Source organism: Chiroxiphia lanceolata, chromosome 3 (assembly GCF_009829145.1).
Source record: "Chiroxiphia lanceolata isolate bChiLan1 chromosome 3, bChiLan1.pri, whole genome shotgun sequence".
NCBI lineage: Eukaryota > Metazoa > Chordata > Aves > Passeriformes > Pipridae > Chiroxiphia > Chiroxiphia lanceolata.
Window position 1 is genome coordinate 65737734 of NC_045639.1, and position 25986 is coordinate 65763719.

The following is a 25986-nucleotide window of genomic DNA, read 5'->3' on the forward strand; positions in this document are numbered from 1 at the left end:
TATGCAGAGGGAAATTCTGTAGCCCCTCTGAACAAACATATTCCAGTGTCTGAAGACCATTATGTAGATTTTCTGACTTATTATTGTGTCTAGTTAGAATTTCTCATGCTGCAACTGATGACACTGCCTTTGCTCCTTTCATTGTGCCCTACTGAGATGATCGTGGCTATCTTTTCTCTGTGGGTACCCCCTAAATCACTAAGAAACCTCTTTCCTCTAGTCTGAGCAAAGCCAGCTCCATCTACCTCTTCTCATAGGTCATGTGTTCTCCATTATTTTAAAAAAATTTCTAATTGGTACAAAGGAGCTGAAAACCAAGAACAAGGTTCAATTTGAAGCATCAGGAAGGTCACATAGGTGTTAATTAATTGCCTCCCGTCACTAGCATGCAATGCTGTTAATGCAGCCCATTGCTTTCATCATTGCAAGGATGCCTTGTTTGTTTGTGTTCAATGGGTTATTCACCAGGACCCCCAGGATATTTGTTCCTAAGCTGCTTTCTAGCCTGTAAGTTCCTGATGTGTACTTAGGTATAAGATTTTTGCATTTGCTTTTGTTTGGTTTCAAGAGGCTTGTCAGCTCAGTCCTCCTATTGGTTGAGGCCCTTCAGGTGGGAGCCCTACAATCCAACCTCTTGATTGCTGAAGTTTGGAGTTATACACATAGTTGGAAGGGTGTGATTGCTCTGTTGTTCGGAGAAACGTCACGGCTAAATGTTAGACTTTGACCTGTTTACTGTTGTCTTGAGTGAGATTGTCTGATTAGCCACTTTTTTCATCAACCTTGACCAGCCATCTCATCCATCCCTTTTTGACTGCCATAGTGCTGAGGCAGAATGTGTCAAAAAGCATGGTAAAGTCAGGTAAATGGTGTCTGCTGCGCTGTTCTCATCCACAGGGCCAGTGGTTTCATCATAATAAGTAACTGGGTTGTTTGGGCACGTTTTGCCTTTGGGGAATTATACTTGCCATTTGCAAAGTTGTTTCTGTCCTTGATGTTCCTGGAAAGCGTGTCAAAGAGGTTTTGGTCCATTTTCTTCCAAAGGTTTGAAATAACCTATCTACCTTGTAATTCCCTGGATCTTCCTTCTTACTCTTTTCCTTACTTACCAGGGACCTCCCTTGGTTACTGTGGCCTTTCAAAGGTGATGCAGAGAGGCCTTACAATGGCATGCAGCCTTTCCTGGCTATTTTGCATGTATGCTGCCTCCCTCAGTTTTCTTAGGGAAGTCCAGCAGGTATGTTAGCTCAACAGGTATTTTTTTATTTAAAAAATGAGGAAGGATTTACTGGACAAAGAAATTTGGTTGATATAGGGAATTCCTCTCGGAATTTTTGAAATACAAGCTACTGATAGAAAATAAAAGTCTTAGTTTCAGCTTTGCCACTTTTGTGACTGTAAATGGATGACTAGAATACTGACATCTATGTCATATCTGGGTGATATCGCTGCAGAATTTTGAAGTGTCTTTCCTCTACATACCTCTGAACAAAGTATCAGTCAGCTGATGTTTATACATTGCAAGTATGAAACTAAGGACATGAAAGCTAGCATGGTGTCATTTCAAAGTTGGTAGTTTTGGAGTTTGTATTGTAACAGAAATGGATGACATTAAATTAGATTTAAAGCACAGTTCTGTCTGATTTCTTTCTTAGGGGTCTAAGCTTACAAATATGTATTTTTTAATTAACTTTCCAAGTGTTTTAAGGACTTATTATGGAGTTTACAGCAGGAACTGTAAATATTCTTATAGTAGGGTTGTACTATTGAACTGCACCACCAATTCAGGAGTTCAGTTCCTCAGTATTTGATTTTCTGTCACTTTTGACATCACAAAGGGGCCTGGCTTTACAGAAGCTTGGTTTTGAAAATGAAGTCTTTCTTTACCCTGCCTTGTACTCACTTCTAAAAGAGTTGGTTTCCAGTATTACAGAGGTGCATAAGCATCCCTTCAATTTGACATACTTATTCTGATTAGTGATGTGAGAAGCAAAGCTCTTTCCATCTATAGCAGGGACTATATAACCTTCCTTTTGCCCTAACTTTATGATCCTTGTTGGCAACAAGTTGTCTGGCCCCAACTTTATGATCCTATGTTGTGGGAACAGTAACCACCTATAGTTTTTATTTGGTCCTTAAAGTGTGAAAAGTTAGCTGTAAAACCTACATGAGTACTTTTGATGTGAGTAAGTCTGAGGAAGGAGCCAGGTTTTGTGAAGGAGTTAAGCTTGTTTTAACTTTCATTAGACTTTTTTTTCCTTACATTTTCTACTGTGCCCAAGTATGGAGGTTTCATGTCATCAAGAAAGTAAGTTATTTTGGATGCTGTTCAGGAATCCAAAGGATGACCAATGGCTGTACACCTCCACTTATGTTTTTGATCAATGACTTGAAGTAAAAATTCAGCATTTTCCTAAGTAAAGCTGATCCTGTAGTCTAAGCTATTGAAGTCACACCACTTAGGTCTCTTGAATGTGAAAAGAAACTTTTAGATGAACAGTCATGCATTGAGAAAACACTTTTTTTGTCAGCTGTAGCCTGGATCACAATAACCTAGAAGAATACAACTATTAATGAAATTATTTCAAACACAGAATAGTGCACTGCAAGGTATTACATGTGTTCATTTCAGAGTACCTCTGCAGTAGCTTTGTGGTGTGCTAATTACCCTTTCTTGTGTTCTCTGATGGGGGGGGGATTTTGTGGAGTTTTATCTTCCCTTTTGATTGAATGCAGTATTTTTGTGATGCCTGTCTTATTCATTATTTTTCATGAGGAGTCTTTCCCACTTCAGATTCATACCGCTCTTTGAAAAATGTGTATGCTTTATTTTCTGTGGAAGGAAGAGGACCAGCGGCTGAAACCAAAGACAAGTCTCAAAAACAGCTTTAAAAGTCCTCTGTGTTTATGTGAACACTGCAGTGTACATAAATGGGGATGTGATCAGCTACCTCAATCAAACACACTTAGTGTCTCTTTTACCAGCCCTACCATACGTCCACATAGAAAAACGTTTCCCTAAGAACTTTGGGGCTGATTTTACTGCAGCATCACCAATAATGATTCTCTTGTGCTTGGTAACTTCATGTTGGTAACTTCATATTGCTGTGAATGTGCTATTATCTGAAAGAAAATAACTGATTCGTAATTTCTCTTGGATATGTTATGCTGTGCTGTAATATGTGGTTTAAATATGCTGTTTGTGGGAAGCATCCCATGCAGCATTGTGCATGCTGTAATCAAAATGAGAAAATATGTTACATGCTGTATCTTCTAGCACCACCACACTCCTCCCCCCCAATCCTACTCAAATTTCAACTTCAATCTTTTCCGTTAAGAACTTGTCTAAATTCCCCAAAGATGTTATATAGAAGGAAGATAGAAGTTTTTCAGATGGGAAAAGGAAAACTTGCTCTTCTTTTGTTTGAAAATGAATAACTAGGAGCATCATGAATGTGACTCATTTTACCAAAGAAACTAGCACATAAAAGAGTGTTTGGAGTGAAGTGGAGGAAGATTTGTATATGTATGGATATATGAATATGTATATATGTGTTAAGGAAAAAACTCTAAAGAAAATGCTTATTCCTTCGTATTTGGAATTATTGCCAAAGAAGTAAAACCAAACTTTACTTTTTACAGAGCATTCTTTTCTATAGCGTGAATATTTGACAGCCTTTCCTGCTTGTATATGAGACTGAAACCTGTGAAAGGCCCTTTTTTGGCTGGTGAGTAGGGACAAACTGTTTGGCAGCTCAGATGGTGAAAGGTAGTTCTTCTAGCTGTATATAAAGGTGTACTATTGATTATTGTATGAACTCTGATTAAATGTTATTCATATATTTTGCCTTTTGCCCTTTGGACTGCTGGGCATAAAGAACATTTTTGATCTTTGGAAGTGCTATTGCTTACTAACTGTAGACCTCTTTGGTTGAGAACAGTATTTGCTTGCAAGTCACAATGTACTTAAAAATAAATTTTATTCATTGTTGTACTGAAAATTCTTATCAGCAGTTCACAATCAACTTTTTATACAAGGAATTTGATAATAATTACTTTGTACAGTTAATCCACATAGTTAAACTCTCTCGCTTTGGGACACACTCAGTTTCATTCATGCTCTCCAGCTTTGGTGATATGGTTGGTGATGCTAAAGTAGTTATGACCTCAGTAATACCTCCAGGCAAATTTAGAAATAATTTGGATTCTTTTTCTAACAGAATTTAATTTTTTTAGCATTTGTCTCTAAACGTACTTGATTCTGTTTCTACAGAAAAAATATTGAAAATATATATTGTGAGGAAAAAAATTATTTTTCATCTTCATAACATTTTAAGATCTGTACAGTCAACTACTTCCCGTGAATCAGCATAAACTCATGTTCCTTTCATTCTCTCTTGGACTTTGGCAGTGCATTTGATATTCTAACGAGCCATGGCTCTGCCAGATCCAAGCTGGAAGCAAATTTACCAAAAAACCACTGCTTTTTTGGCACACACCTTGCCACTGAAAAATCTTTTTCCCTGAAGGCAGAATGTGTGTGCGCTTATGTTGTTCATAGAAGAGATGTATGTGTACTTAGTGCAAAGGCTTTTAGACTTGGGAGGCAAATGTTTCTGCAAGTGAATGAGGATTGTGGAATATTTGTACTTTTCCTTGAAGCTGTGGTCATATGTTGAACATATATTCCTTTATTTACTTTGAAATGTGGATGAAAGCCAAGCTAACTAAAACTATAGTTCACTTTGATCTGTAAAAAACATACCTTGCATGAACAAATGATTACAGGAGAAGAATATTAGTGTACAAAGATGGGATCACCGAAAGATCCTTCCAGCTGTGGTGGGGGATTAAACTGTCCCACTATCTAGCTTTTAAGGTAACTCTGACATGATGGCATGGACTGGCATTTCCCAATGCTTTTTAAAGCGTTCTAGTATCCTTTCATTAGTACTGAGAATGGAAACAGAGGAAAAATCAGGGCAGTGGGTTTCCTCTCTTTGTGGCCATATCTGTCAGTTTCAAACACAGCAAATGCTGCTCCACATGGACTGTGGTTCTTCAGAAAGACAGCAGGAAGCAATTTCTCCTAAAATCAATGAAAAAAGCACCAGACTGCAAATATTAAACAAGTTTTTCAGGGCACATGTTTTGGAAGACTGTAATTTTTGAATTTGAGTTTACTTAATACCATCAGGAGACTTCAAATGCAGATATATTTCTGATGTGTTGCCTCTCTTGTAGACCCTTCTTTTTGCATTCTGCTTGACACTGCCTTGGGTTTAGTCTGTAGTTTGATTACAGCACTAGCTTGCACCAGCAGGCATTGTTGACTTTTTATGCTGACTTTAAAACTTCCTCAAAAGAGGTAAAATGCTTGCTCACTATTTAAACTTGATAGTTTCTTGCTCTGGCATCTGGTTTTTACCTATTATTAGCAAGTAGCAGTAGCATCATATGTAAGGCAGGCATGAAGACAGCTAGAGAAACTGAAAGTCTGAGCTGCTGCATATTTTAATTCCAGTGATGCATTTGTGCGACCAACTCTCTGGCTTTTAGTCTTTGGCCAGAGGTCCTGATATGAGACCAGTTCCAGTAGCACCATGCACCAGAGCAAAACCTTCTCTCCTGTGTTGTACAGCCCAAAAGCTTTCTTGCCACTTATCACTGCTCTTGAATGGGATGTGAAAAGCTCTAAGCTTCTGCACTGCAGCTGTGGGCCCTGACTGGTGTGACACTTCTGAAGGGGTCTGCTTTGATATAGCTGAAGCAATGATTAGTGCCCTATTTCAGAGTCAGTAGCTGATGAACACACTGCCTAGTAGCTTTTGTTGAAGCTGCTATGCTAGGGTAAAAGGACTAAGCTCAAAACTGTTTTTTTTTTCCTTAAGAAATGACAGCCTTAAAAGAATATAGTCTATTAATGGGTAAAAGTAGAATAGAAGGAAATGAGTCTCTTCTGTTCAGCAGGGTAAGGCAGTGATAGAGTTGGCTTGTTTGTTTTTACAATTGACAGATGGGACAATAAGATTTCCACTTCAACATACACATCAGCATTTCATTGTCTTCCTTTGCTAATGCAGGTAAATTTTTAACTCTCAGCTGACCATGTCAGCTAGAATATGGTTAACTTAGTGTGTTGAGTTGACCTGGCTGGAAGTCAAATACCCACTAAAGCTGCTGAATCTTTCCCCTCCTCAGCTGAACAGGTGAGAGAATGTAATGAAAGGCTTATGGGTGGGGATAAGACCAGGGAGAGACCACTTGCCAGTTACCATCATGGGCAAAACAGACTCAACATGGGGAAACCAAATCTGAGTAGGGTAATGAGAAATAAAACCAAATCATGGAACACCTTTCCCCCACCCTTCCTTTCTTCCTGAGATTGACTTCCCTTCTAATTTTCTTTACCTCCTACTCCCACAGCCATGCAGAGGGACAGTGAGTGGGGGCTGTGGTTGGTTCATCACATGTCATCACTGCTGCTGCTTCCTCGTCAGAGGGAGGGCTACTCAGACTCTTTCCCTGCTCCAGCTTGGGGTCCCTCCAACAAGAGACAGTCCTTCCCAAACTTCTCCAACATGAGTTCTTCCCATGGACTGCAGTTCTTCACAAACTGCTTCAGCATGGGTCTCTTCCACAGGGTGCAGTCCTTCAGGAACAGACTGCTCCAGTTTATATACAGAGAATGACATTCTATGATATGGAATATTCCTTTGTCCAGTTCAGTCAGCTGTCCTGGTCATGCTCCCTCATGGCTTCTTGTGTGCCTGCTGTCAGAGCTTGGAACACTTGAAAAGTCCTTGACTTGGATAAGCACCACTTAGCAACGACTAAAACATCAGTATGTTATCAACATTATTCTCATACTGAATCCCAAACTCGGCACTCAGCACTGTGCCAGCTACTGGGAAGAAAATTAACTCCATCCCACCCAAAATGGGGACACCAATACAGGTTTTCTATTCCATGTGTTTGGCAGACCTAAATCACAGGGATGATGGAGCTTGCTTGTTATGATTAACAGGAAACAACTAGGATACATTGTGTTCTACTGTAAACAAGCGATGATAGAACCTTCTAATGTGTCCTGGTTTTAAAACAAACTTAAACAAACTAAGAAGATTTCTATTACAGATGCAAGTCACAAGAAGAGCTCTCTCTGTGTGGTCAATCACCTCCTGTGCATATGGAAAATATGGTTCAGCATTTTGTGAAATTGAGCAGATAAGGCAGACTTAGGGATGTGTCAGAAAGGGTTTTTTGTAAGTTTTCTTCTCAAGTGGTCATTACAGAATGGAAACATAAGAAAGAAAAACAAATGTAGTTTTACTGTGATAATCTCAAGCACAGCAGCACAAGAACATTTGGAATAAATGAAAAGTCTTTCTCAAATTCTTTGATGTTAGAGAAATCATTTCACATTTTGGTGAAAATATAGTATTAGACTAACGACTGTGTCTTCCCCTTTCATTTTTGACCAAAGATGTTGTGAAAGAATAAGTTCTATGAATGAAATATATTGCAGTTTAGAGAAGACTGTAAGAAGCTGTATAAATAGCTTATGTGCTCAACTCTGTGCTCAAAAGGCAACAATGTGTAGTTCTACAGAAACGTAGTATCCTTAGAAGGACTGAAACTTCTGTTGTCTTACGCTGTCATCTTTAAGGCATGTTAGTTTAACATGCTAAATATTATATTTGAATCCTGAAAAAAGCTCTGAATTTCTGTAATTGGATTCCGAAATCGGTAAGTGTATGGAGATTGAGATCATAGGCAGATAACCTGCACATTAGTATGAGTCAAAAATTCCTGCTAATGAACATGGCGTAGAAACTGACTGCTATGATAACACATGGCTATTTTATATAAGGTTTTTATAGGTGGGTCTAGTGAAGCATTTCAGAGAAGATCAGAATTGCTTCCCCATTTTAGAATGCAGGAACTAAGGCAGATTTAAAGCATGTTAGCGCCTTTTAATACAAAAAGAGTAGATAATTAGAAGGAAAGTAAATTACACATTTCTGCCTGTCAAGTTTATTCTCCCCTACAACGATCTTTATCAAAATATATAATAAAAGCATACTTTGTTTCAAAATTTTAAGATTAAATAGAGTCAGTGTTTTCCTGGAAAGTACTGTAATTGGGAGAAAGAGGTAATAGTACATCATCAATTTTTACAGTGTATTTAGTGGTGTTGTTTGCACCTATTCTCAGAAATATTCTTGTTTGTTGAATATAAGGCACATCAAATGAAACTACTAGGTGATAAAATCAGAACAAACCTCTTCTTTGCACGTTATGTTGCAGAGCTGTAGAGCTCGTTCTGCAGGATGTGAATATAAAAAATTCAGACAAGTTCAGAAAACAGTTGAGTAATTTCATGAAAGAAAACTCTACTGGGCATTTTTAATCATACAAGCATCACATCTGGCTCTGAAAGTCTCTGACTCAAGCTCTGAACACTCCTATTACTCACAGGAAATGTTTGCTTGTACTGTTCATAAGATTTTGTTAGGAATGGGAAACTGCAGTAGTTAAGACTTTTAGACTCTCATCTAGCAGCTATTTTTTGTGCTGAACATCTTCTGAGAGCTGGAGTGGTTGTTGCCTGGCTTGTATTGAGAGAAATCTGTTTTTGAGACAGGAACAACCATGAAAAAAAGTCTTGAAGAAAGATGTTGGCATTGTTTTAGAATGGCACAAACAGAATTCCTAACTGTCATAAATAGAATTACATTAATATTACCCAAATGCTCTGTTAAGGAGCTATAAACATTAGTAAAGGTCTGCTCCATCCTGTAAGTTGTTAGGACATCAGGAGGTCCCCTCCAGCTGTTTCCTCACACACAGGAAGAGAGCACCCAGGTTCCCCTGCACTGCGTTGATAATGTGCCCTCAAACGCCTAGTTTGTCTCCCCTTGCATTCCTTTCTCCCATTTTTCCCTTTCTAAGTTCTTTCAACTTATCATTCTCATCACTTCCCAATTAAACATCTCAGCCCAGTTTTCCTTTCCTCAATTCTGTTAAAAGCTGACACTCTTCTGTTGTCTCTTGTGCCTGCCTTTCTCCTGTTGCTTTCTTGTTGTGGTGCCACAGAACAGTGAGCCACCTGCATGTAGGCTGCTCCTCTCTGTTATCTGCAGCATCTCACACTTGGTGGTGGTGTTATCTTGGCAGAGGCACCACAAGCCTGGTCGTGCCATTTGTGTTCTCCCCTGACATACAGAAAGTCTTACAATCTGTGATTCTTTGTGTCTGTGCCCCAGAAAAGGTTGCAGAACAATATAGTTTACACATACCTCAATGTTTACATAACTATAGACATAGCCGTGGGTTTCCTAAAGTCTTTCTATTGGCATAACTGCAGCTGTTTGCACTGGAGATTAGGTGACTTGCTAGCTGAAAAAGGGTAGACTTGGAAATGGGATCAAGCCCACAGCTACATAGAGAACATTTCTTGTGGATAAAATTTGAGATTTAGGGAAGAAATGTGAGACAAAAGAACAATTAATTTATTTCAAAAAATAGAGTCTTCAGAATTTACAAAATTTGCTCATGGGCAGCTGGTAAGCCAGAAATGAAAATTGACAGGATCTGTCAAGTAAGTTGCTCGGGAAGCTCAGTCCCTGCCTGCTCTGCTCCTCAGCCATCAGCCTGCCTGGAAGGGACTTGTCAAATACAGCTTTCTGTCCAGAGCAAGTGAATTTGATGTGTTTTATGCTTGTGTATTTTTGTGTGGTTGTTTGGTTTTGGTGAGTTGAGGGAGAGCTGTTTTTAAACATGGACAAGTGGATTTTTGACAGGGAACTTCACCACCAGCTCTATTCCAGCAGACATTCTGTAGCTTGATGATTTGACCTGGATATTATTTCTTTTAAGTTATGATGATTTGGATGTTTTGTTTTCCCTTTTGCCACATAACTGTGCTTATCTTTGAGGTATTTCTTAGAAACAGCTGTAGCAAACTTGCTAGACTATTTTCATAGGACAGTTTGGGTTGGAAGGGACCTTAAAGATCGTCTAGTTCCAAGCCTCTAAAGTTTCAGCTTCAGGCTGAACAGTCCAAAACAGTTTGAAGGAGTGTGAAGACTTTGTCTCTTCTGTATAGTGGTTTTATGTACATTAAATACTTTGACTGATTTCCTTAGGGGAACTTGAAATACAAGTGATGAATCAACAGAGCTAATCTGGGGGACTTGCATGGTTTTACATACCTGCCTGGAAAAAGCAGGAGAATTAAAAGAAAGGAGTAGTGTGTACTGGAAAATAGGTCCCATCCACAGTCTTTCCTTTCTCCAAGCTTGCAGGTTCGTTTACTCAGTAGCTGGAAGGGACAGAAATTTCTGGTAGTTGTTTGAATGCATTGTATTATGGAGGAGCATCCCACTCTATATTTTTTGTGGTACCTTATGTGTTTGTGTGGCACCATACATGCTGAGAAACTGTAAGTTTAGATGGCAGTGAAAAGCTAAAATTTTTGCCCATTGTGGGAGCTGGGGTTGTTTAGCCTAGAGAAAAGAAGACTCAGGGGGAGACCTTATTGCTTTCTGCAACTGACTGAAAGGAGGTTGTAGTGAGGTGAAAGTTGGTCTCTTCCCTAGATAACAAGCAATAGGACAAGAGGAAGTGGCATGAGTTGTGCCATGGGAGGTTTAGATTGGATGTTAGGAAAAATTTCTCCACAAAAAGGGTTGTCAAACACTGGAACAGGCTGCCTAGGGAAGTGGTTGAGTCACTATCCCTGGAGGTATTTAAAAGACATGTAGATGTGGTGCTTAAGGACGTGTTTTATTGGTGATCTTGGCAGTGCTGAGTTAATGGTTGGACTCAATGATCTTAGGGGTTTTTTCCAACCTAAACAATTCTGTGATTCTATAATAAGTCTTTACTGGGTGCATGGGGTGGAAGGTGTTTCCTGACAACACTACAGTGCTCAAGAGTCATCATGCCATTAGTTGTGTTACAGATATGCAAACTGAAATTATGTTCCATTTGTTCCATTTTACAATGTGAAAACTGTAAGGCATTTGAAGCACTTTCTGTTAACAGCTTAGGAAATGCAGTATGAGGTTTGGACCACTATGACCATCTGCTCTCTCACATCCTTCAGTATCCTGTTAGGTTGTAACTGTATCTTCTGACAAGGATTCTTGAGTGTTTGCCTTTTCAGTAACAAACCTAATGTTTTCATGCTTCATTTTCTCCTTTTGTCTTTTACAAAAATGTTCAGGAGCAACCCTTACTTTTTGTATGGCTTTATTTTTATCTTGTTCTCTTTTTACCCATTTACAAATAAACAGAGCTATTTTTTCAGCCTTTCCATTGACGAAAATATTTTCGTCCCTCTTAATTGAATCCTTTCTTTTTCTTCTGTATCCTCTACTGCCAGGAGGTGTTTGGAACAGACCACTAGTATCCCTCATGGCTGTTTTTATCTCATAAAGGTTTTATAGTTTTCCATTCATTTTCTTGTATAACTGAGCATCTGATTCCTTTTGCCTGTCATGAAAACATGAGCACAGATATTCTCCGTAAGCCTGTGACAGCTGTTCTCAAATTCACATGGAGCTGATGAACTATTAACAATATTATAATTTTCTATATCATTTATGATTGCTTCTTGCTGAGGAACATTTTGATACATAAGAAAAATATTATATAAAGAGCTAATATGCTGTATATAGCATTGGAAGAGGTACTACCTCAGGGTTAAATTAATTTTTGTAAATAAGAGTAGATTTGTATGGCTTTTAAAGTTTGTTATTAAACTGTATCCTTTTACAAAAGAATTCATGGCATAGGTGTACTTTTCAGTACAAAGACATAATTTCCAAGCTGTCATCCTTACTCCAGCTTGACTGAAGGAAATTATGGATACCAGTAGGTATCTGTTGGGCACAGGGGAAGTGTGTTACTACTTTTTTTGCAGATATGTTTATGTGAACTGGAAAGCTAATTTACAAATCCAGTCACTACTCTGTAACATGTATATACTGTGGCAGTGGAATTAAGCAAAAGGTGTAAGGTTCAAGTGCCTTGTAGTTGGGGAACTTGACCAGCACTGATTGTGTCAGGATCCACAGGCTGGGTAATCTAATAAATGTTTCAAGAGAAAAACACAAATGCCACCCAAAGAATGGTAATGTTGGAGCCATCCCCCCTCAGACTGAGCCAGCCTGTACCTCGGCCTCTTCTCATGGCACATCTGCTCCAGCCATGTCCAGCTTGGGCCGCACCTCCCAATGGACTCACGTCAGTTTACTGATACCTTTTCTGTACTGGGAGGCCCAGAACTGGATGCAGCATCAAGATGTGGTTTCATGAGCACTGAAAGAAAGCAGGAGGGTAATCTCATCCTGTAATGGATGAGCTGTGTCCTGTCCTTCTGCCCAGGCAGGCATGTGCGCAGCTACCTGCAGCAGAATCCCAGTGCTTTCCTTACAGAGCTACTTCCCAATCTGCACCATCACCAGGGGTTATGGACTTTGCATTTCTCCCCACTAAATGTCATGAAGTTCCTTTTGGCCTGTTCTCCAGCCTGTTTTGACCTCTGCAAATGACAGCCCTGACTCCCAGATGGGATTTCCTTTCCCCACCCCAAAATGGTGTCACTTACAAATTTGATAATGGTACATCACATCCTGCAGGTTTTACCATCTTTTAATAAAGATGTTAAAAGAGAGGCACATGAGGGAAAAGGTCCCAAATTAGTATTGCCTGCTTTTGACCACTGGTGTTCAGCTGCTGGGAAACAATCCCATCCTTTTGTTCTAATTCCAGGCTATTAGGCTGAAGATACTTCTCTGAGGATAGTGTTAATGATGCAGACTTAGCCCTTGATCCATGCAGCAACTGTGCATCTGATTAATCTGTGTAGATACTGTTCAATGAACAGGCTGGCTGACTTCTGAAAGTCCAGTTTCACCATGGCCGCAGTAATGAGCTTTAGCAGTGGAGTACTTCAGCATCTTTAGCTGGATGCTGGAGAGAGGAGAAGGGAATGGAAAAGAAGAACTCATTTGGGGCAGGTGAAGAGGAGAAAAATTCTTACAGCTGACAATCAGTGACACATGGATAAGGATTTGATATGATCTGGTCTGGTCTGGGCTTTTGTCAAAAGCTCATGGCATGAGGATGAGTAAAGTATTTATTGCCGATACCCTGCATTTTGGAAAGCTCAAAGTGCCCTGCACTTGGTGAATTCAGGGACCACATCAAGTTCTAGTAAGTTTCTCATTAACTGAGAAACTCTAATAGTTTTTATAGGTGGTTTGTGTTTTTACTTACTATTGTTAGCCATTCAATTAGGTTGGTAATGGTCCCAAATCTACTAATAATGCATGGCTCACTGTTTAATTTTCTTCCTTAAGAAAAAAAGCTACAAAAGAAAAAAAAAAGAGAGAGCGAAAGAAGCTAAGGACTTGCTTCAATCAAATGCAATGAAATAAAAGAAAACACAATTAAAGAAAAATTTCTTTTAGGAATTACATCTGAAATTTTGCCTTTCAGAGCTAGTCTGGCATTTCTATTACAACTAAAACTTCTTACCATCAAGGATACTGTCTTGTCACTCCCAATTCTCTGGTAGAGAAACAAGATTGTGGGATGAATGTAGACTCATTCTGCAAGGGAGAGAAACTTCTGGAGGGTTGTTACTTTTTTTATTTGTTGTTCCTCTTTGGTTTTTGTCTTAAAGACATTCTGGATAGGCCTGGATATACTGATACTTTCCGTTTAACAGGGTGGCCAAAACTCTGTTACTTACTGACTTTAACAATAGAGTAAAATTTAGAAACATGTAAGCGAGACTGAGGTTCAAAATGGATGAAAGTAAACAGGTTCTTTAAATCCATCTTACTTCATTTTTGTGGATTTTAATTGTGCTCTGAAACAGCAGCTTGAATCACCTTGATGTTAATCACTTCATGTAGCTGTGTCGTAACTGCATAACACTGTGCTTATTTTTCTGTTTGCATTACCCTACTGAGATTGGGAACTTCACTGGCCACATGGCTATGGAGTGCCAGGTACCTAACAAACAAGCAGGAGATACAGCCTATGCCATGAATAATTTATAATCTAATTAGAAGCAAACCTTATCAAATAACTTTTTAAAGATCAGTAGGAAAAAAATAGAGAACAAAAGCATGATTGTATCATGCAGTTGCAAGAGCCTAACTGTTCACAGTGTTCAGCTTGGGAGTTTTTGGAAACTGTAGCAAGTCATAAGTAACCAAGGGAAAAAAAATTACACTGAGTGGGATGAGTCTATGTATACCACTATTCTTCATAAGAGTAGTAATTCCATGAATTGTTTTCTTTTTTATTTCCCTTTTTATGATGTTAGTCAAACTGTGCATGATCTTCAGAGGCTGCTAGTAATTCTGTTTAAGATCAAAGAAATACATTATTTTCTTGTACAACACTTTAGTGCTTTTCTGTTTTAAGTGAAAATGTTTCAGCTTTCTTTCTGGTTATTGTCAGTAATGAACAATGACTTCAGTTGTTCCACATTACCTTATGATGTGATATGTTTCTCTTTTGATGGATGTTTTAGTAACAGAAAACATCTGTGTGATTTGGTTCTTTAAAAATTAGGTAACAGTGACTCTCCTCAGGAAAAGAAAACAGAGAACATTGGAGCATCACTGATTTGTCCATCACAGAGACTAAAAGGGTGCATTTGACTTTTTTTGTTAAGTGTTTGAAGAAGACAACTAGGGAGAAATGCAGTGGTTTTGAGTGACAGGCTGTACGCTTCATTTTTTTTCTGAAATGCAGATCTTGGTAACAGTTGCTAAGTTGTAAGGTAGAGACTCTATAGCTCGTTCTTTAGACTACTCGTTTGTTTGTAACTGGATGAGTTGGATGGTTCATTTAAGATTTCCATCTTGTGTGTGTATGTATAAAGGCATAAATGGCAACTAAGTTGAAATAGAACATCTTCAACATTAATGTAACCTATGCTCAATTTCATAATTCTACACTTCAGTGCTATTTTTTTTTTCTTTTTCTACTGGTGTAGTTACTGAGAATGTGTAGTTAGTTCACCCCCTAGTAACTGAGAGTTGGAGGACAAAGCAGTTCAACAATATCTTAATTGATGCTTTCAAGGTAGATGTTTTCAGGAAAAAATATTTAAATGCCTACAGAACATACTCAAATCCTAGCTTACCTGGGAGGGGAAATAAAAAATAATAATTAAAAAAACCCGATTCAAACCCCTCAGTTTTATAAGGAAATAGTCTTTTCTTGCATGTCTATTTTGTTTACTTTGGGTGAAAGACTAGTAACTAGAGTTGAGTGAATGAATCTAAAACTGAGCTAAAACTGATCTACTCTGGATGGTTCGAGGTAGCATTAATGCTGTTTCATTAGATTTGGGTAACTGTATGGGCAAGATTTTTGAACCACCTTTTTTTCTCTTTCTCTGAAATTGGTAATTTCATTTGGCTGAAATTAGCCAGACCTTTGGTTATGGAAAGTGCAAGGACGGTGCTCTTTGTGGGAATGGTTGTACACTGGTTTTGCCTTTATGGTTTTTGATTAGTCAAGGAACGGATCTCAGACAGGATGCTTCTGTGCTTCATGAAATTGTTTGCTTTTCATGTGTCTGTAGCGGTGAGATGGCCAGGGAAGAAGCAGGCTGTAGATATTGGTTTCTACTGTATGATACCAATACTTGAAGTATGCATATGAACTCTAGTCTTCCTTCAAGTTCCTCTGCCTTATTGCACTGTGACTTCTATTAAAATGAACCATTCAATAATTAAAACACTATAGACCAGCTCTCAGAAACTAATAGTAAAACATTCTGATGTCTCCAGTTTTTCAGTAAAATTATAGCTTTAGCAGTACGTTACTCTTTAACAAAGAGAGGTATGCCTGACAAATGAGTAAAACATAGCTTGTTATCATGTTTGGTGTGTCATACAATCATTTTCAAATGAGCTAATTTTTTTTTCAGTGCATATCAAAGCATAAGAGCTGCTGTTCTTATTAGTTATTTCTTATATGAAATAGTCTCTTTTTTCTTGTTTACTTATGCATTAAATAAAATATGCAGTAATAGAATAAGTGTAGAAAATACCTTACCTGCAAATTTCCTGTTCTCCTTAGTTACCTTTTAATTAAATTCTTGTTACAGAATTAATAGGATAATTGATTCCTTTTAAAATAAGTAACAGAATGAAGCACTGTGCAACGTCTGTCCCTGGTTAACAAACGATGCCCAGAACAGCATATGATGAATATTAGTTGAATACTTTAATACACTACTAAAGAGGCTTACAAGCTACTGTGAGGAATAGAAATATAAGAATAGAAGCTTATCTGTAACTTAACACATGAGGGAATAATACTTAGCATTTCTGTCAGGCTTTCCATTTGAGGAGTTTGAAGTGCTTTGCAATACAAATGACAAATTAATCCTCAGAATAGGCCTTAATGTTTTTATTTTCCCTCTTACTTCCTTTTTTATATGGAGATATTGGATTTTTTATTTTAATTTGTCTTTGCAGGCAAGAAGTGAATTAGTGTGTGGCAGTGCCCTATGCTATGGGCAGCACTGTTGGATGAACTTGTGAGTTGTTAAGAGTTCCTTTCACAATGAGCAGTGAAGCAGTGAGCGCCTAAATGTTCCCAAAACCGCTCTCTGCTGCTTAGTGGAAGACACAACTGGGAATCCTTGTTGCTGGCCCATTAACTAATACTAAATACTCCTTTGCAGCTTTTCTTGGCTAAGTGGAAGTCCCATCAGGAAGCACTCACAGGACCTCCGCCAGGCTTCTGAGCATGGTTATCATCCACCTGCTAAGTTAGTAACAGTGGCACTTTGGCAGTGACTGTTGTACAAACATTGACAGTGTGTAGCTTGCTTTTAACTTGGGATGATCCGTGTTAGGAAATGAGATTATAAACATGAAAAATCTGTCAAACTCCTGATCTGCAATAAGTGTCCTACTGACAGATAGGAAGTGGTTATATAAATGAAAGTTCATAGTGACAGGATTTATTTTATGTGTCTTTAAGGTGAAAACCAGATTTCTATTGCCAGTAGAGAAAGCGAGTCTGTCATTTTTATCTTCATCTGTCAGATTCAAGGGAGAAAAGTAAATAGTATCTACTGAGATGAACCTTCTTTGTACATTTGAGATTGTTTTTTCAGCTTTGTTTCTGGAATAAGAAACAGTAACAGAAAATAAAGAGTTTAAAATTCATACAACTATAATTGCTAATTTTTAGCTTGAAAATAAAGTCTAGGCACAATTTTACCTACAGAAAACATGATCTGAATATAGACCAGTTTTAACTAGTTTTCTAGTGAATCTTGGTCTTCAGTCAAGAAGTTTGAATTTTTGTTTTATGGAAAGCTGCTTAAAACAAATGTTCTCAGCAGGCCAGTATGACAGTAGACAGTGTAACTGAAAAAGCCAAAACCAGACATGTATAACTCTTAGTCATATCTGTGCGTCTGCTTAGATAAGGTTATGAACTAATTAGTGAAGAAGTAACTTCAGTAGAACACCCTACATCTTTACCTAGAATTTCCAATATATAGAGCTGGTCTGAGCAGGGTAAAAAGCTCTGAATACTGATAAAAATTACCTTAAAAAAATAAATCAAGGTAGTTATAAGTGATCAAAACACTTCAATATAGAAAAGACATTGGAGTGTGGTACAATTACATTTAGAACTGCAAGAAAAGATTGAAATAAAAGGTTTAAAATACTACCAAAGCAATAATAGTGAATATTGACAAAGTAACAAAGATCATGCTCAGAAACAAGAGAAATTGTCAAATTATTTTGCAATGTAGTTGTGCTTACTAATCCTAGAATAAGTGTCATGTATTGAGATACAGAGAAAAATTAACCTATTACTTCATGTTCTGAAGATGCATATTATTCAAGACAAGATCAATAAACTCAGTTAATAACTTGTATTTCTTTAAAGTGCAATGTAACATTAAATAACATTGTAAAGATGATGAAACACCAATGTAATACTTTGGATAACTAAAGAAACACAGGCTGTGTATTGCCAAAAATTATTCACTGTTATAATCAGTAGATTCAGTAAGAGCATATTAAACAGAGCGCTTGAATATACAGCATAGCTTTATGAAAACTGATAGTGAATCAGCTAAAGGAGATCCTGCAGTTTTTCATAGAGTAATCCTAATTGGTGGCAGTACATTCAAAGGTACATTTACTAATAATAGATTTCTGAAATATGAGGGTTTTTTAGCTGTACTGCAATTTGGCTGGTACTTGAGGGCTCTGAAAACAGTTGAGAATAGGACTTTTGATGGGGTTTGGGCAGGATGACTTCGAGTCCCTTCTAGCCTCAACCCTTCTGTGACTCTGATTCAGCGAGTCTCAGATAGCTTGTTGGTTAACAGTAGTGGGAACAGAATGTGAGAATGTAAGGCTTTCTAAAGCTTGAGTTTTTGCTAACGGTTAATGTAATATTGTCATCAGAGCAAAGAAACCAGCTGGGGGTTTTGTTGTGATCACAAACTTCCTGCACTGAAGATACTATGAGACACTGTGTTGGATTCACCTGGACCAACAGCTAAGCAACCACACAGCTGTTGGCCCAGGGCTGCAGAAGAGAACAGGAAGAATGAAAGTGAGAAAACTGGTAGGTCAGGATAAAGCCCATTTATTAGGAGAAGGAAGGAAGGGGCAGGGCCAAGTGATGCAAAGGCAATGACTCACAACCTCCCACAAGCAAACTGATACCCAGTCTCTGAGAACAGCCACCTTGGAAAAGCCCTCCTTCTTCCTCTGCCCCAGTTTTTTGGTGAACATGGCATTAATGTGGTAGGGAATAACCCTTTGACCAGCTGGGGTCAGCTGTCCCATCTGTATCCCCTCTCAAGCTCATAGCCATTCCCTCCATCCTACTTCTTGGAGAGAGTAGAAAAGGGGCAGAAGTTGGAAAAAGAGAAAGCCTTGTTGTTGTACAAGTACTGTTCAGCAGTAGCCAAAACATTGCTGTGTTACTAATGTTATTTCAGGCACAAATTCAAAAGCACAAATTCAAAACACCATAGGGGCTCTTCTGATGGGTGCTAACTCCATCACAACCAGACCGAGTACAGTCATCAGCCATGCAAGTTGAATTGTACAGGAGGAAAGTTTAAGTTGAACATCTATAGAGGTTTCTTACTAATTCTAGGGACTTCTTTAATTTCCCTTGCTGACTGTGAGAGAATGACATTTTAGATGTAGCAGCAAGGAGAGAAGAAGCAGGGAGACTAGACTAAGTGAACATGTAGTTCTGGTAAGGAGTTTAAAAGGTGAGAATAAGTTAAATGTGTAAAAAGATCCCAATACATCTGTTCTTGAGCAAGCAGCAGTCACAAGTGTAGAGGCCATGCTGATGAGAACACAGCTGCGATGGGCAGGGCACGTCTCAAGGATGAAGGACCACCGCCTCCCTAAGATCTTGCTCTATGGTGAACTTGCCACTGGTTGCCGCAAGAGAGGAGCCCCGAAGAAAAGATTCAAGGACTCCCTGAAACAACATCTCAGCCTTGGCCATATTGATCACCATAATTGGTCCACTCTGGCCTCAAATCGGGAGGCCTGGAGACACAGCATCTATAACGCTGCGGAAGCCTTTGAGAACACACGCAGGATCACTCTCGAGGAGAAAAGGCAACGCAGGAAGAACCGTGTCTTGCGGAATACACCATCTAAGGAGTCTTTCTGTTGTGCCTTTTGCAACCGGATATGTCTGTCACGTATTGGCCTCATAAGTCACCAACGTGCCTGTAACAAGTGTGGATAAAGCCTTCCCAAATCTTCGTTCGCGAAGCCCAGCCATGATGAATGAAAGCTGAGAAAGAAAAGATTATTTAATCTAGCAGTGAGAGTTTAATAGATAAACTGTTACATTTTAGTCAGAGGTTTGTTTTGGTTTTTGGGGGTGTTTGTTTTTTATTGACTTGACTCTTCATTTTTTGAGCTTTCAGTACCTTAGTCTTCTACCTTCCTCCTTTGTCTTGGCAACATTTAAATGGCTCTGTTGAAGGTCAGGGTGGTACTATTTCATGCAGTGAATAATTTTTTTTCCTTTAATATCCCAATTCTAGAAAGTGCTTTAATTCTTTTCCTAATGTCCTCTTTGACATCTCCCCCACTTGCATGTAACTGCTAAAAATAAACCTTATTATTTTCATTCCACCTGGTACTGCAGTAGTTTACATCTAAATACCACTATTACTGTGCTGATTCAACATTGCTGTTGTTTTTTGGCAACATTTTGTGCCTGAACTCATGAGTATTCCTTTTTGAATAGAACTATATTTTGCAGATTTCAAGTGACTTACGTGTCCTGTGTAGACGGTGCATTAAGAGTGCTTTGAAAGGTGGCAGTAACTAAAATGCCAGTGAATTGGAGTGCATTATCATCATCTTTTAGTTGTCCAACATTACAGCTGTAGAAAAGGTCTTTATTTTTGCTTCTGGAGAAAAAAGTGCTGGGTTTTGAATTTTACTTTTTTATTTTAATTTCAGTGTTTTGAGAAGGATTTTAAAATTATATTTCAAAATGCTTCCTTTAGAGGTAAAGAAATACAGAGGTCATTTTGTGTATAATGTCAGACCTTCTCCTTCTCCTTCTGAGTGACTTAGCTGATAGCAATTACAATAGCACAATTCATTATTCTCCAGGAGAGGTGGGTTAGTGTTTTGGCATTTTCTGACTTCATAAGTAAAACTCAGTGCCCCATTTCTTTCTGAAGATGGAAAAGCAGTCAGCTTACTAGTGAAACAGTGCTAGCTAGTCAAACCTTCCACTACCACATCTGACTGTGAGGGACCTGAGATAGAACTTCATCAGAAAGAGACTTCACTAATGTCGGCATATGGCTTCCCAGTGAGGTGTCAGGCTCTTCTAGAGTTTGAGGTTCAATGAACAGTGTCCAGTTCAGGTCTTCCCAGTTCAGGAAAGACAAGGAATTACTGGAGAGCGTCTAGCAAAGGGCTATGAAAATGATTAGAGAACTGGAGCATCTCCCTTATGAGGAAAGGCTAGGGGAGCTGGGCCTGTTTATCCTGAAGGAGAGACAACTGAGATGGGATTTTATCATTACATACAAGTATCTTAAGGGCTGATGTCAAGAGGATGGAGCCTGACTCTTCAGTGGTGCCAGGCAGTGGGCAAAAACTGAAACATAGGGAGTTCCATCTCAATGTCAGGAAAAACATCTCTACTGTGAGAGTGTCAGAGCACTGGAACAAAGCTGCTGGTTGTGGATTCTCCTTCTCTGGAGATATTCAAAACTTACCCAGACAGAATCCTGTGCAACCTGCTCTGCATGAACCTGCCCTCACAGAGGGGATTAGACTAGTTGATTTCCAGATGATTTCTCTCTTCCAATCCCAACCATTCTGTGACTGTTAGCATATCTTAGTAAAACTAGAAGGACTGAGGGATACCTCTATGCAAATGTAACTCTGGCTATTAACATCCTGGAAGGCTAATATAGAATTATTTGAAAGCAGTCAGGTGAAATAATTTTATTAGTTATACTGTGGAGGAGTTTGAGAGTATCTGGAATCATCTAGTCAAAAGCTCTGAGACTCTCCCTCATTGGGAATTTCTCTTTTTAACAGGATCGGTAATTTTGTATTCTCAGTAACTGATCTTTATTTAGAAATTTCAGGTGATCAACAGTACTTATACAAGTAGTCAGAGGTGTGATCAGAAGGGCCCTTGTGAATTAAAAAAAAATAAATCTGGAGATACTGATTTGTGGATGTCTCATGCAAACAGAAGGGGGAAGACTGCAAATATAGATAGACTTATCCAAAAAACTGTTAAAATTAATTCCCTAAGTACCAGTGCTAGGAGTTTTGCCTAAGCAAAGAATTATCAGGGGGCCGGGTCTATGAAAATTGCTCCTCAATATTTTAGAACTTTTTCATTCTTACATAGAAAATAAGATTATTAACAAATAGGAAGTTAATATAGTGGGAAACTTAATATAGTTTTGTAATTTACAGAGGAGGGAAAGCATGTAGATTATTTCTGATGTATTGAATTCTTGAAATTGAGACTTCTTGATAGGTTAGATGCCCAAACTCACTTGTGCAGCAGGCAGTGTTGATTGAGGTAGGGTTTTTTGGCTCTCATGTCTAGGGGCAATTTGCTCAGCAAGTAACACAATAACACTAAGTCTTTTATTTAAATAGCCATTCGCTTTTTTGTCTAGTTGAAATGACTCATGTTGTTTTGAAACGCTAGAGGGCTCACTGACTACTTTTGGAGCTGCATTTTGCTTTCATTGTATGCCCATAAACCTCCAAATATCTAAAGCTAGTATGTTCTAAAGGTACATTTTCTTAGGAGTAAATTTACTTACTAACTTTGGTGGTTTTGTCTAAATCTAGGCTTTCTGGAAGAGTTCTTAAAAAACTCTTTGATTAGCCAAAAGAGATGAATTGGATCTCTTGCTCAGTAGATTCTGGTGGGGGTTTTCCTACTGGAATATTTCCTAACTTTTTTTTTTCTTTTGTAGGGGAGGGGATGGGTAGTTTGGGGGGTTTGTTTGGTTTTTTGAGGGGGTTGTTGGTTTGTTTGTGGTTTCTTTGGGGTTTTTTTTTAATTACTGTGGGTTGGGGTTTTTTTCTGTCTGCTTGGCTTTATGGATTCAACAATTATTATAAAACAATTATACCTGAGTAGTTACAGAATGAGAGGACATTTTGGAAAAAACCCCAAAATCAGTTGTTCACTAGCACACAATAATAAGTATTATTAGAGGGTTGTGTCTACTGTCTTCCTGTTTTATTACCTAGGGGTTTCTATGACCAAATCACACATGCATTTAAGATACAATATGATTGACACATCAATCCATTGGGAAAAACTAAAGGCAACTGAGTGCATATAAGACATCTTGTGGCATCATGCACTTCGTGACTTGTGGCTAGACTGAACTGTTCCTGCCTTTCCCTCTTGGTAACTCTGATACTCGGGAAAATCTGACTTGAGGATCAGACGGGACAAAAATGATCCTCAGAACAAAAATTTCACTTGCAAAGGTTTCTGTTTCCTGAACTGACTTGGTATGGAAGTACGTGAGCATTGCATTTCTTATGCAAGAGAAGGAGCATGGATGTGCTAGGTGAAAAAGGACAAAAAAGGGGAAGGATCACTGCAGTACTGTCTTGAGCAATTTTAATTCTGTTATAATACTGCATTATTAGACACTTTGATTCAGGCCACTTAATTACAAGTTTAGTTTTAAAAAAGCCCTTTTGTGTGGTGTCCCTGATTGAGATTAAACAAATGAAAAGATTCTGACATGATTTCATGAGAAAATAAGCTTTTACAAAGCATAGGATTTAGCCTCCTGAAATCTTTGAGAATTTAAAGCTGAGCTTGGAGGTCTAGCACATGATGGCAGAGCAGAATAAGTCTTTCTCATATAATAGACAAAACTACCAGAAAATTTCAATTGGTAAAATAGAAAATATGCTGTGGACAAATGGTTGGTTTCATGTAGTCTTGATTCTTGTAGCCAGGAATTGGGAATGCCTCATAGAAATAAAGTCTGCCACTTGGCTGCTTATTATCAGTTCTGCATTGGGACAAAAAGCCCCATCCTTGGAGAGCTCCTAAGCCATTCTGCAATGAAGTCAAGCAATGGACACTGCTCCTGCCATCTAGCATATTGGTGCCATCCATGGCCTGAGACCATTTCCTTGGGCCTCTTGGTGCCTTTCAGCTGAGATCTGACACCAGGCTAACCTTCTGGTTGAAAATGTTCGTGTATTAAATGCAGTTGCCAATTTTTGCATTTGTAACACTGGGCCTGTAAGGGCTGTAGCATAGATTAACATAGATGAATTTTCCTGCAGGATAGATGTGCATTTATGATTCCATAAATAGCAAAGAAATGTTTATTCTCATAAGTATAGCGGTACTCTAGAAAATCTGTTGTCATCTATTATAGTATGGCTTAATGCAGATTTTTAATTGACATAATTTCTCTGTGATTTGAGCAAAGGAAAGAGGAAGGGAGAAAGTGCAGGATTACTATTATCAGCATGTCCCAAGGCTGCTGCTTTTAAATTTAGGATTATAACTGTTACTTAACAGAATTATCCTTGACACACATGGCCTCAAGAAGAGGTCTGAAAGCAAAGGCAGAGCAGTGTTGTCAGCTGACAGCCTGAAGCAGTATTTTTGAAAAGGTCTGAAATTGTCACTTTTTGTCTAGAAGATGACCTCTGGCATTCCCAACACTGCTCTGCCTTGTGGAAGAGGGGAAGAGGGACAAAAAGGAGGCAAAATCTTTTTTTTCTGTTATGCAAAATCAGGCTGCTTGTGGTGCTGCTTCTTTAAAGAAAACTCTTCCTGGGCAGGTGTTAAGGGTGGTGGTTGGTAATGGGAGGTGTTAGACCCACTGGAGTGGCAGTGGTTCTTCACCAGGTCTGCAGAGTTGCATGCATTGTTCTCACATTGTTCTTTGAGGAGGAACAGGTAGGCTCCTGGCAATGCACCTGGACCACCCTGGAAAAGGACAGTTTGGCCCAGGTGTGTCTGGTGGTGGTGGTAAAGAGTGTGAAGTCATCTTGAGCCACTACCCTGGCTTCTGATGGGGGTGCCCTCTGCTCTTACCACAGTGCTGCTGTTCTGGGCTCCCGAGGCTGTTTCCCAAAGCAGTATGTATTTGTGGTGCACCTCTTTTTATGCAAAACATGCTTTTGTAGTGATGTGTTTAATTTGTAAAAGTTTTACCATTTGTGTAAAATGACATACGAAAGTAGCTACAGATGAATTCATAATAACAAAAAGATTATATCATAATAACCTACCACAAAATCTTTCCTAGGTGTTCTGTCTAGCCACTTTAGCTTTATTTTACTGTTATTAGCCATATTGAGCTTGAGCCAGCTAGTTTTATGCAAGCAAGTCTCTGTCAGAATCTGAAAACTACTGTGAGCTTAATTTTGACCTTAAAAATTCCTCCTCTAGGAGAAAAAAAGCTTCTTTAAAAATGTTACTTCCCTCAGTTTCAGAGGTGTGTGCTTAAGGGAAATAAAATCTTAATTGAATTGATATATGACACAATGAATTCCCTTCCTAAAAACCTAATTATTTCTAGACTGTCTTGACCATAAGCTTGCAGATAACAGTAGAAGTGGACAGTCATGGAATTCTTATAGTAACCATCCCACTGCCCCCTGGAAAACAGTGCCACTGTTATTCTGTACTGAGTATTTCGTAGTTATAGTGCATACAACAGGAATTTGGTTAAGAATTGAATTAAATGTGTTTATACTGAGAATATTCTCAAATTGGTATTTGCTGTGGCTTCTTGCTAAATCAATGTTATAATCCTGCTTTCGTTTCCCTACAGATGATGAAGCATGCCTGGGATAATTATAAGCGTTACGCATGGGGATTAAATGAACTGAAACCCATATCTAAGCAAGGACATTCAAGCAATTTATTTGGTGAGTAGAGTGTATTTTTGTGCTTAGTGACGTTAGCATAAAACACTAAATCAGCTGAAAAGCTTATAGGTGATAAACATATTTTCTTTCTGCTCTCTGTCATGCAGTATGATGTTTGTTGCTTTTGTTATATATAAAAAATAACAGTAAACAAGGATGATGCTTTCTGTGACTTTTATAGATTCCTGTCTGAATGAGAATCAATTGAGCATGACATTGCTGCGTGATAAAGATATAGTTTTGTTGCATTAAATACTGCCCTGTCTTAAACTTTTCATGTGGAGTGGAACTCATTGACGCCACATTCAATAAGCAGGGAACAAAAACTCTAAGAAGGAAATTCTGTACAAGGAGCAAATGGTGCTCTTTATAGTCCTGAAGGTGGCTGAAGCTGTCTGCGGTTTTCAGGAATTTATTTCCATCCCTTAAAAAAACCTTGTTAATCTATATCAGTCAGACTCCCTTACCAGGCTTTCTCTTTCATTAATATAACCATTATTTG

At 38.5% G+C, this 25986-nt stretch overlaps 1 protein-coding gene across 1 annotated transcript in view; it reads left to right on the plus strand.

Annotated features, from left to right (window-relative positions):
- The window catches only part of MAN1A1 (mannosidase alpha class 1A member 1), a 145613-nt gene that overhangs the window by 11450 nt on the left and 108177 nt on the right, over window positions 1-25986 (plus strand). The window contains 1 exon segment of the mRNA XM_032682664.1: window positions 25388-25484. Coding sequence (XP_032538555.1) covers window positions 25388-25484 — 97 coding nt within the window.